This window comes from Xiphophorus hellerii, chromosome 9 (assembly GCF_003331165.1).
Source record: "Xiphophorus hellerii strain 12219 chromosome 9, Xiphophorus_hellerii-4.1, whole genome shotgun sequence".
NCBI classification, from domain to species: domain Eukaryota; kingdom Metazoa; phylum Chordata; class Actinopteri; order Cyprinodontiformes; family Poeciliidae; genus Xiphophorus; species Xiphophorus hellerii.
This window is the reverse complement of record NC_045680.1, coordinates 22,042,858-22,055,197: the sequence shown is the minus strand read 5'-3', so window position 1 is coordinate 22,055,197 and position 12,340 is coordinate 22,042,858. Positions and strand designations below refer to the sequence as shown.

Below are 12,340 nucleotides of genomic sequence, written 5' to 3'. Positions count from 1 at the left end.
TGATTCCTCTCTCCTCCTCCCTCATCCTCCTGCAGGATTATGATATTTCCACTGTCGTCCTTAATGTCAAGTCGATAATCAATGAGATTCGGACTTGCCGGAGAGCTGACAAGATGATTTTCACGGCACTTTCAAGGAGATCAAAGTGTGTTTGTGAGCAGCAGTAGGACTGTAAATGGGGCTGTTGTAAAAGTTGTGATTTTGGGGATTTCTCAAAGCATTTGTTCGATTAGTCTGACTGCTGTTGCTCCGCTTGTTTGCCTCAGCCAGTGGAAAACTGGTCCTTCTGCTTACATCGATCTGGGTGAGGGTTTTTGGTAGCACAGAGTGGCTGTTTCTGGTGTGGGCGTTGTGGCTCTTTGCCGAGGGTGCCACTGTATCAGGGGGCGGCACAAAAGGCTGCATTTTGTTGCTCATTCAGTCAAAATGTATGGTCACCCAGTGTGTTGCTTACCGTCTATGGTTACGTTCACACTGCAGCCTGAAGTGACCTAATTCCAATATTTTTTTTGTCAAATTGGATTCTTTTACCGTGGCCGTCCACACTTCAAAATAGATGCGAGCTGTACTGTATGTGTGAAGGGCAAATGACCTGAAAGTGTCCCGCATGCGCAGTAGAGGGCGCAAAAGCGTCAGCGTTCTCAGTGTTTGCTGACGTAAACATGGATGCTAACGGTGGAGCACAGCTTACAAATATTAGCCTCTAATTTTCGGGGACGTGATTTGGAGGAACATCGGCCCACATCTCTTGTGACATGTAATGTAATTGCAAACGTAGCAACCTAAAATTTGCAACCTGAGAACAACAGTGAAGCTGCTTGAGCTGCTACATCTACCAAACAGGCATCTAGGCCAAAGGAAACATTAGGAGGCTGAAGTCCATGTCACCTGTTGTAGAAACAGTTTCTATGGCGACCGCGGTGAACAGCTCACATGTGACCTTTGCCAGCACAAGCTTTATCACAATACAACTGAGACGCCTCATGTCCTGCTTTGGTGAGTCATCCACTCAAGGAGTTACGTTTCACTCAGGCCCTTTTGACATCTCACAGAGAGCGACCTCCTTCTGCCGTATTTCAAGAGAAATACCACACGAAGGACCGATCTGAACCTTCAAATAACGAACAGAGAGTTTGCAGAAGGACTTCTCTACAGTGGCTGCAAACCTAAAGAGGCAGCAGAGCATCTGGCCCCTGGTAGGAGAGGTGTGGTTTCTTTTTGGTTTCCAGGGGGTGTTCCTCTGCTTTCAGAGCACCATAACCCCCCATTTCTTCGGCACTGCCTCCATCCTTTTATGCTCTCGCGTCTTACCGTTCTACCCACACGTTCTCTCTCTTGCTCCTCTCTTCCCTCGGCCTTTTTACTATGTGATCATGTTGCTTGGTAACAAGCGGAAGAATGATGGGAAGAGTAGGATGTGTTCGGATGGCTCCTGTGCCATGTCCTCTCGCACCAGCTGCAAAGAAACACAGGGCGAGTTGGCCTGGAGAAAATGCAACATGGCCCTTACTGGGTGTTTCGCTTCAGAGTTAAGTACGGACGGGAAAAAATGTAATAAATGAAAATAAATAAATAAGACGCCTCCGGGTGCAGCTTGAACTTTGAAGCGCTCCAGGTTTGGGTATTATTTCCTCGTATTCTCTTGAGAACAAACAGAGAGGCGGTGGAGAACAGGAAGTACGAAGTCAAGTCCAATCGATTTACATTGCAACAGATTTGTTGCCATGTCAAGTGGCTTCTGCATCAATATGTGAGGCATAGCAGGCGTTAAACTTCAAACCAGACGTCCGCTGTGTGTGAGATAAAAGTCGTATCTGGTCAGGATGCCTGTAGTTTGAACTGAAGTCATAGTTTGTAGTGTCAAATTGTTTCCGGGAAGAGTTGTTTACGTTTTAATTACTCTTTTATGTACACGGAATCAAAAAAAAAAGTGAGACTTTAAGAGCACAGGACTCTGTTTAGTCATAAAAAATAAATACATCTTTGACTCTAGAAAACCTGCCGTTCTTCTTTTCCTTTCATTAAACTGCAAACAAAGATTTCCTCTCTGCATATAACTCACATCTGACTCATAATAGCAAATCTCTTGAAAGAAAAAAAAAAAAAAAAGGTCAGAACTCGGTTGCCAATGACAACCCGGTTCGGGTGTGTGTGTGTGTGTGTGTGTGTGTGTGTGTTTCAGTAGTGATTGCCTCATCTGTAGGGATCAGTCGCCCCCTGCTGTTTTCACATTCTTCTACTTGTAACCACACGACGTTGCCATGCCAACCCGAGGGGGCATTTCTGAAGTCGAGCGGTAAATTTAACAGCCACGTCGCGATCGTGGAAATCAAAACCAGGCGTCTGTGAGGTCGTTACCGTGGGACCCTGAAGCTGTTCTCATCGCGTCCTGAGCTGGAATCTCTCTTTGCGATCACGGCCACTTCCTTTGAAACCGTTTCCCGCTAATTAACCGCAATTACAATTCTGCCGCTTTTAATCACAGTTTCGTCGCAGTTGCGGCCTCGTCGCCACTTGGGGGCGACAGAAACGAGCCCGAAAGCGAGCCTGTGAGGCATCATCATCATCATCACCATGAGGAGGAGGCAATGTCAGCGTTTTGCTCTGATTTGTTGGCCGCTGTAGCCGATATGAGGGCGGTTTCAGTTTGAGGTTTTGTTCGCCATCAATTTCTAAGACCAACATTGATCTATCTGCTCTCCTCATGTGCAATAAAAGGTTACAGACGAGCCAAGGACCGTCTGCTGTCTGAACTTGGAGCTGGGAGATTTAAAACCAGGGGGGGGATTGCTTTAAAATCAAGGCTGGATCGCGTATTTGTGCCAGGCTGGCGTCAGAACAGAACCTGTTGGACCTTGAAGGCCTTCTAGTGAATTTTTCGCTTCTTCTCCAAACCTCCCCGATGGTTATGCCAGGTTAATAAATACAAATTATGCATGGAAACCTTGAGTCTGTGCTTCCAGAAAGACAATAATATCTCTTACGTCCACTGTAAGAATATTGTGTGAGGTTGGAGTGGCGTCAGTTAGTATCATCTATCTATCTATCTATCTATCTATCTATCTATCTATCTATCTATCTATCTATCTATCTATCTATCTATCTATCTATCTATCTATCTATCTATCTATCTATCTATCTATCTGTCTGTCTGTCTGTCTGTCTGTCTGTCTGTCTGTCTGTCTGTCTGTCTGTCTGTCTGTCTGTCTGTCTGTCTGTCTGTCTGTCTGTCTGTCTGTCTATATACTGTATATACTATATATATACATGTCCATTTAATATAGCACGTGTAAGAAAAGATATAATTCTAATATAATCGGAAAGTGATTTGTCATGTGTTGTATTTATCTAAATAAATTAAGATTTACTAATCTTTACAAACTAAAACGTTTAAATACAAAAGGGTAATTTTAAGTCTCAAAGAGGTCAAAAAATATTTTAAAATATTTTCATGTCTTTGTTATAAAAAAGGTCAAATTTCACTTAGTTTGACTACATGTAACAAGATTTAGAGGAACTAAGTCAAATTGACCGAATTTATCCAAAACTCTTTAGCTTTGTGCTGAGTATAGTTTAATAGATATTGAATTTATGGAATTTAACTTTACTTAAAAAAAAATCTTGGTACAAATAAAAAGGATTTTTAAAAAAGTTAATCTCTTTTGGTAGAGACCATTTGATAGTGCATCAGCCACAGAAAATAATAAAAGTTAATTCTCAAACCCTTTCAGAAATTTTACATATCTGCTTTATAAGTCCATTAATCACTGTATTATTGTGATTGCTAGAAGTCTGACAAAGTACAGTGTATTATTTTAGTGACTAGATGTAACATAATTATGTTTCAATTATGTAAATCTGAGAATAAATATATTTTCATGATCCTGTTCCTCTCATTATGTATATAGTTCAGGCTCCCTGACAAAGACTTTATTCTTCTGATAGATTTGAGACTTTATTTGACACTAACAGGACTTTTAAAACTTACCGGTTCTGTGCTGGCATTTTGTGCTCAGTGAGATGTTTTCCTATCCGTTTTTCTACAGAGATCTCTTTGCAGGTTCCCAAAAAGCCAAGTGAGGGACACCGATTTAGCTACTGGACACCGGATGGAACAAGATGGAGGACAATAACGGAGGAGAACCTTTCGTGATTGTTTAGAGACCACAGAAGACGTAACACTGGACTTTATGTTCGCCTTCCAGCAAGGAGAACGACCCTTAACCTGCGGCCAGAAACGAATCAGAAGGTTTAGATCAAAGCCCCGTCATGTGGAACAATGGCTCAGTCAAAGTCCAGACCTAAATATTATCGAGAATCTTTTTATTGAGATAGTATAAAATTTAAAACCTTATACTATCCATCGAGTCTGAGTGAGAAACGACTATAGAGTCCTACAAAAATACTTAGTGAAGCTGAACATTGAACTTTTGAAATATTTATTCACAAAAACTGCCCGAGCTCATAAACCCGTTTATGCTATTTCGTAATTATTCACTACTTTGTGTTAGCTTTTCACCTAAAAAAAAAAAAAATCTAATTATGCTTCAGGCTGTAACATAGCGCACTGGGGAAGAAGGGACTGTGATGCAAAAATTATTCATTATGCAGCATATAGCTGAAATGCACAAATGTTTTTGAAATGGAAAATTTACTGTTTTTTTTTTTATTGGTGAAGAAAAACGCAAAAACAATTACGTCATAGTTATACCAAGCATTTTCCTTCAAAAGAGTCGCCTCATTACGGATGAGTCGCCTCATCCGTAAACTACATTTTACAGTTACATTACTGTAAAATGTAACTCCTGTAGGGAGGAAGAAAATTAAAGCAATAAAATACAAATGCAGATAGAAGAAGTTCACCTTTCCTTTTATTCATGTATAATTGATAACATGAGGGTGCTCATACATAATATTTATTTCATCTATAAAATATATTACCTTTCCTGAAAGCAAAACTAGATAAAAATCATCAGGTTTCATTTGATAAGAAGCAACTAATTTTTCAAGTGTCAATCAAGGCAGTCAACTGGATCAGCGAATAAATGCATTGCAAATTCCAAAATAAAATCCAAAAATAAAGAGAAAAACCACATTCTAATGAAGACATTTATCTTCTGGCCATAAAAAGAAAAGAAAAAAAAAGCCACGACATTCGAGCGCTAGGCCCGCTTTCCAGCGACACACACGGCGACGATCGTTTACTTCTCTAAGGTAGCAAATACTGTTTTCAAAAAGACTGCGGGTTCCGACGGGGAAATAAAGCGGGAGGCAGAGGGAGCGCTTCAACAGAAACCAAGGCCATGCTTCGCGATGTTGGTCGTCTTCCCTTCTAGGCCCTGAGCTCTTCGCCCTCCGCCGCTGTCATGGCAACCCTGGGATTGTCAGCCGTCACACCAGCTCGCTGTGACCAGGTGCGGCGTTGAAGCTGTCTGCAAGGAACCAAAAAAAAATAAATGATGCTGCGAAGGTGAGCTCAACTGGTACCCAGATACAAAAGCGTAAGTAGCTTTGACTCACACTCCTATTCCCTTAGACACACACACACACCCACACACACCCACGCACGCACACAGATAAAAACAGAGAGACATGTACCAGACAAGTCCAGAGACTTGTTTCTGTTTTGTGGTAGTCTAGGTTTTTTCACAGGGGGTTTGCGATTTGGGGGCTTCTCAATGTTATTGGGGCTTTCTCTTTCAGAGCCTGAGGTCGGTGAGGGACAGGAGACAAGTCAACAGTTAGAGAAACACACTTTACACAAACAGCAACAACACACTGAGACATGCACCACCTCATCTCCAAAAAGGGCTGGCTGCTTTTAGGTTCCCCGAGAAAGAAAAGGAGCAAAGAAAAGGCCCTTCAAACTGCATTAGGATACAAGAGGAGGTTCAGGGAGGCTTTCAGGTGAGCGTCGTCACCGCACCGGCATTCAAATGTACCTTTAGTTGTAAAAAACATAAAAACGGTTGCTTTCTTTCTATGGGTTTTAGCTTGCTTAAAAAGTTCACAGACAAATGGAAACGGTCTTTTAATTTACAAAATGGGGTAATGGTGTAATGTTCTACAGAAACAAACAAACAAAAAAAACCTCAGCCAACTTTTTTTTTACAAGAGGAAAACTTAAACGTCAGATTTTTGGAGGTGAGGGTCGATCACAGCTCTGTTATGCTTAGTGAATAAAACCAGAAAACGACGTCGTACCTGCATCACAGGACATTGCCTTTCTGTTCCTCTGCGGCTTCGCAGGAGCCTGAGGTCTCAGTCCTTCGTCGCCTGAGCAACACATTCAAACAGCTGCAGTCAAAGCGCCGTCCTCCTTATGCGCGTCTTCACACACAGGAGACCTCGCTCACGCTCACACTATTGTCGACATTTTCTGCTTTTTTTTTTTTGAAGTGCAGGGAATGATTTAAAGTTAAAGTATTTCAGCCCGATTGCATTTTGAGCTACTCTTCCTGCATCGTGTTGTAAAGAAAACCTCAGTTTGTCAGGCTGCTCGTTGTAAGACCTGCTAATCTCTTTGTGTGGATACATTCAGACTGAATCCTGGCGTCTCCCTGCTAATCAGGACTTGTGGTGCGGGGTACCTTGACTCGCCGCTCTGTCTGGGAGCCCGTGGATCGGCTTGATGGCGGGAGGCGGCACCGGAGGAGGAGGCAAGTTCCTTTCATTCGCCGATTCTTTAGAAAAGGTCACGTAGGAGGAGGTCTTTGGCTGAGAGGCACAATTCAACAATGGCAACGAGAAAATCCGTTAGCCTCCAGGAAAAACTGTCGTGTTAAAATCTAAACCTTGAATTGTGCTCTTGGTTGGAGCTCATTAACCATGAATCACATTATTCACTTCTTTTTTGCCAACATCACATGACATCAGAGTGTGAGTAGCGGATATTCACCACAAAGTACGATATCTTTCAGCAGGGCAAACATTTTGTTTTCGTCACCTTTTCGGGAATGGGCGGAGGCTGACCCTCGGAATCTCGTCTTCTCTCTCTCCTCTCTGTCTTCCCAGCATCCCTCTCTTCATCGCCTTCCTCCTCTGCGCCAAACGATGAGAAGAGAAATTTGCTGTCATCGAAGCCAAACTCAAATTTGCTTTATGATCGCATCAACCGGGATAAATTATTTAAAAAAACATTACAGAACGTCTGGTTTGTGACATCCAAGCTTAATGAGTGATTAACGTACAATAAGTTAGCAATAAACTGGAATAAAACAAAATGTATGATTTTTGAAACTGAAAAATAGATGATTTTTCTGTTCAGATTAGATTATCCACTGGTGACAATCTAGTGGAACGAGAACAGGAAGTTAAAATTTCAGAGGTTGTTTTGGATTAACTGGAAATCACTTATAAAATACACAAAGGAAAATCATGTAAAAGTATTGGACTACTAAATTCAGCAAAACAATGTGTCATAACTGTCAGCACTCCCAAGAATTATATTATTAAATTGTTGTTCCATATCTGACTTTTTGCATAGGCACAAATAAAACTATCACCAAACCTTTGCTTGTGACACTTTATATAAAATAATTTTATATAAATGAATGCCAGAGAACAGACTAATAAATTGTTTATTCTATCAAAAATCTTGAAACTAAGAGATTTGGTTCATTTATAAATGCTATTAGGTATGTTTAACTAGAAAGAGATTATTGACAATTAATTTACAAACATTTTTGGTCTTAAGCTTAAAAGAAATTTGACTTCCTGATTTAACTCCTTGAAATTGGGCCTCTGTCTCTTTAAGAAACTCCTGCTCTTTCTGAAACTCCGCCTTCAGGAAGTCATCACAACATGGCTCCTCCATTAACCCTTTAGCAACGTTTTCACCAGCGTTGCACTGAGAAGTGGCTTCTATAAAGATCTCAGCTGATGCTCACCAGGCGTTTTGCACAGCTGAATGGTTGCCATGGGAGATTAAATGATTTCTCAAACATGCATGAAAGAATGAAAGCAACACTCCAAGTATGTTTTTGATTTGGGATTATAACATAACGTAAAGCTCAAAAAAGTGGATTTTATATAACACTGCCACCTTAAATCGAGTGAATAAACTGATTGATTGATTGATCGATCGATCGATTGTACCTGGCAGGGCGTCTGAACTCTCCCTCCTGTGTCTCGGCCGCAGTCGGGTCACGTTGGGTTTGCTGCTCTGTGGTGGGGGTTCTGGTTTCCGGCCTCCCCCTGCCTCTCCGCCGCTCCTCCACCCATCTGCTGGACCCCCTCCGTCTCCCTGCGGGTCCTGGGGATGCCACTCTATGGCTGCTGCCTCTGCGTTGCTCTTCAACAGGTCGCCCCCCTCCTGTTTGGGCGACGGCGTCCTTTCCGACGGGTACGGAGGCAGCGGCCTTTGAGCCAAATGAAGCGGCTGGACTTGTCTGTCCTGCTTTCGCCCCGTCCACTGACTGTCCACCTGTAAGTCCACGGGTCTGCTCTCAGACCACGACCTTTCAATCTGCCTGCCGCCCATCCACTGCCTCTCTATCTTCCTGTCGATCTGGCGCTGGGTGTGCCTGTCGACGGTCCACTGCCTCTCCACGGGCCTGCTCTCGGCCCAGTACCTGTCGCTCTGTCTGTCGGACGTCCTCGGCTCTCCGGGGGTCCTCTCGTCAAAGCGCTGCCTCTCTGCCGGCGTCTCGCCTGGCCGGCTCTCGATCATCCAGTCCGCTTCCGCCTCCAGCACTTCTGTCCGCTGTTTGTCGTCCACCCAGTACTTATCCGTCTCCACTGGTTGCTCGAACACGGCGTCCATTTCAGATATCTGTCAAAACACAGGACGAAGAGGCGAAACAGACTGAGCGCGGTGAAAGCATAAGCAAACAGAGGAAGGGGTGCTCAGTACCTCTTGGGGAGAGTAGAAGGGGTGTTTTCCTCCTCCCATGCCTGGGTGAGGGATCCCCGGCACCGGTGGCGGACTCAGGATAAGAGCGCCTTTTCCCTGTTGATCATTCATTTTCCCGTCGGCCCCGTCGCTGGGAGACTTGGCGGCTGGCCGCGGAGCTTGGAGGAGTGTGTATACATTCTCCATTGCTGTCCTAAAAGAGAGCGTGTACAAACTGATCGGACACCGGACATAAAACCTAAGCAGATGAAACTATAAAGCTTCGCAAAAGTGTTCACTTGTTTATTTTAGCAAGTTCTGTCCCAGGATAGCCCTGTTATTTAACTCATTATGTCCCATCAGCTCTGACCAGCTTCCCTGAACAGCATTCCCAGAACATGATGCTGCCACTACCATGCTGCACAGTGTAGTGTGTGTAAAAGGGGGAAGTATTATGTAAAATCAACTTTTTTGAGCTTTGTATCATGTTATAATGTTACTGCCTCATCAAAAACATACCTGGAGTGTTGCTTTGATTCTTTCACGCAAGTTTGGGAAATCCTTGAATCTTCTGTGGCAACCATTCAGGGCGCCTAAACGATCGGTCTCACAAAGCTCCGCCTATTTCAACACAGCTCCTCCAGACTAGTGGCAGCAGCAATTAACAAATCCCCGCTGATCTCATCGTAGGAACTACTACTGATGGCACCTTTTAAATTTCGTTGTCCTTGTGACAATGACAATAAAGATTTATCTTATCTTTATCTTATCTTACTACTCAGTCCTATGCTCCTAAGAATGTAAACGGCTTAATGGAGGAACGTTGTGGTGATGATGAGCTGAAGGAGGAGCAGGAGCTTCTTAAAGAAACAGAGGCCCAAATACAAGGCGTCAAATTGCAAAGTCAAATTTTGTTCATGTTTGACACACTCAGCATTTTTATAACAACTGAAAGTAACACAGTTACTTGATTGTGCTATAAAAGAGCACTGTGAGTCTTGAAAATACACGGTAATATGTTATAAAGTCCTCAACGTATGAATACTGATTAAGATACAAATAGCATAATCAAGAGGTATCATTATTCCTGGTAAAGATCTGAGTTTTACTGGCCTAATCTGCGTTTAAGGAGAAGTGAGGCCATTTCTAACTACTTAGTTGACTTTTGAATCCAAAACGGAGCCGCCAGCTGTCGTCTGCACCTGTGCAAACACTGTGACATCAGCCTGCTGCTGCACTGGCAGCTCTCAGTGATTCCTTAAGTCAACACAGGAAACATGGAGATTCAGAGCGCCGTTTGATGAGAATTTATCAGCTCAGAGCAGCGGATTTTCACAGAGAAAACCAAAAGGAGCTGACCACCAGATGCTCTGAGCCTGTGGTTCTATAAAGTGCTTTGGAAAAACTATTTATATCCCTTGTACCTCTCATGTAGTATTACAGCCACAAACTTTGGTCCATTTTATTGTTTTTTTTTTGTTGTTTTTTTTAGACATTTAAAAGCTCTTGTTGCTCTGATACCTTTAAGCAAAATCTGTTGCAACTTGCTGCCTTTAGAAGTTGCTTGATTAGTAAGGCCTTAGATGTATGGTGGATAACTAAGGGGCATAGTGGGATGCCATTCAAACTGGATAAAGTCTTTCCAAGAAATAATCTTAGAGTGTGTCTGTGGAAAATGTCTCACCCCGTGGGCGCCGTAGCAACCGTGTGACACCCATCTCCGTAGACCTCCACCTCCGACTCCGGCCCCTGATTGGACAGGGTCTGGCTGCGGTTCTTACGGAAGCCAAAGATGGCCAGCATGTTCCTCCTTTTCTTCCTCCTCAGAGAGTGTGCTTTATGCAGGGAGGAAAGCTGACTGAAAGTGGGGAGAAAGGCTGCATGTCACACACTCACACACACACACAGTCCAGTTCAACACAGTCATCCTGTTGGTTCACACACGAGCCCCTTCTGTTAAGATGTCACCAAATTCATCACGGCCATCTGGGTCGCTTGTTTGTCTGCTCTGCTACTGCAGTAGCGGCGTTGCTAGGATACATGTCTTAAGGACACAACAATAATGGCTTTATATATGGTTTTAAATATATACAGGTATATATATATATACTGTATATATACTGTATATATATATACTGCTTATATACAGTATATATATATATATATATATACATTTTTTGAAGTAACAAAGTCACACATAAATCACAACCATATTTTTGTGATTTTAGTCCTTTTTTTGTGACATTACAAAAAACTTTATGAGACTGTCATAGCAAAACAGAGCGTCTTCAGTCAGAGGCTTCTTCTAATTTGCTGTAATACAGACTGCTACAGGAGATCCTTCCTGCCCACAGCCATCAGCATCTATAATAACTCTTTGAAGAATCTTGAATTAGTATTGGCTACAACAACATTTCATTTCCCTTTGGGATTATTTTTGAATTTGAATAATAGTTGCGTATTCGAATGAGAAACAATTACTCAAAGATTTTATAGAAGCCTTTAGAAAAAGATAAATACTAAAAAAAAGAAGAAGAAGCAATTGTTTCTGATTTAAATACTCCAGCTTGAAAACAAAACTTTCTACTGGAGCTCAAAGACGGTTTTTTTTTTTTTTTTTTTCTGAAATCTCATGTGAGCCGGAACATTTGAACAGACCACAACCGATTTTCACTCATTTATTTCAAACTGGTAACCTGAAATATCTCATAGGACAAGAAAATTGAAGCCAACCTCATCAGCAAAATAGCACATGGGTCGCTAGGCTACCTTTGCAGCTGATTATCAATCAAGCTATCCAGGTTGGGGGAGTTAAGTTGCCAGGTGACACCAACGCTCTGTAACATCGCATTGTTTACCCTGAGCCGCCCAACAAACCGCGAAAACTGTATTTTATTTTACACAAAGCACAAACTCAAAGGAGAAATCATGCAAGGTTACCTTTCCTATTCAGGTCTGTCTACTGTATCTGGCCTTTTATTGAACAAATGCAGCAGGACGTTTTGGTCTCTAAACGATCGCACTGCTACAAATCTGCTCTGCTTTTTAATTCTCTGGCCCTGTGCACAAATGTGTTGCACAGTTACTGCCTGTGATTTTAAGAGATTATTATTCGTAAAGTTCCTTTAAATGCTCGTGGCTTCAAGTCCCTTTAATGGTAAGCAACTGAAGGTTCTGGAGTAAGCACCGAATTTCCTGATGAGTGGGTCAACGCCATTTCGTTTTGTTTGCAATAAAAAAACAAAAGTTAGCAGGTTGGAAAGTCAGCATGGAACCTGAACAAGCTCGGTTCCTCAATGCTTTAGCGGGGTACGTATTTTTGGAATAGTACAGTTGAGAGGATAGATTGGTTGGTTTTTCCTTAGAGAAATATCCACTTTTTCTTCTATTATTTTTCCATCCTTGAATTATTTTGTTTGTTTTAAAAATTATTTTTCTACTTTCTCAGCCAGCTTTACTTATTGTTACATAACATTCAATCTAATGGACTCCTCATGTAATTCAAAA

General features: G+C 42.3%; 1 protein-coding gene across 4 annotated transcripts in view; it reads right to left on the bottom strand.

The window, feature by feature from the left end:
• Positions 1-4,849: 4,849 nt before the first annotated feature.
• LOC116726020 (capping protein, Arp2/3 and myosin-I linker protein 3-like) overlaps positions 4,850-12,340 on the bottom strand; it is a 41,555-nt gene continuing 34,064 nt past the window's right edge. For 2 of the 4 annotated variants that reach the window (XM_032572480.1, XM_032572484.1), the window contains 8 exons: positions 10,518-10,691; positions 8,855-9,047; positions 8,098-8,773; positions 6,947-7,041; positions 6,591-6,717; positions 6,205-6,276; positions 5,599-5,706; positions 4,850-5,432 (listed from right to left, as the gene is read on the bottom strand). In XM_032572480.1, coding sequence (XP_032428371.1) covers positions 5,392-5,432; positions 5,599-5,706; positions 6,205-6,276; positions 6,591-6,717; positions 6,947-7,041; positions 8,098-8,773; positions 8,855-9,047; positions 10,518-10,691 — 1,486 coding nt within the window. In that variant the 3' untranslated portion in view covers positions 4,850-5,391. The remainder of the gene's footprint in view (positions 5,433-5,598; positions 5,707-6,204; positions 6,277-6,590; positions 6,718-6,946; positions 7,042-8,097; positions 8,774-8,854; positions 9,048-10,517; positions 10,692-12,340) is intronic. The other 2 variants (XM_032572481.1, XM_032572482.1) reach the window with 2 other exon arrangements.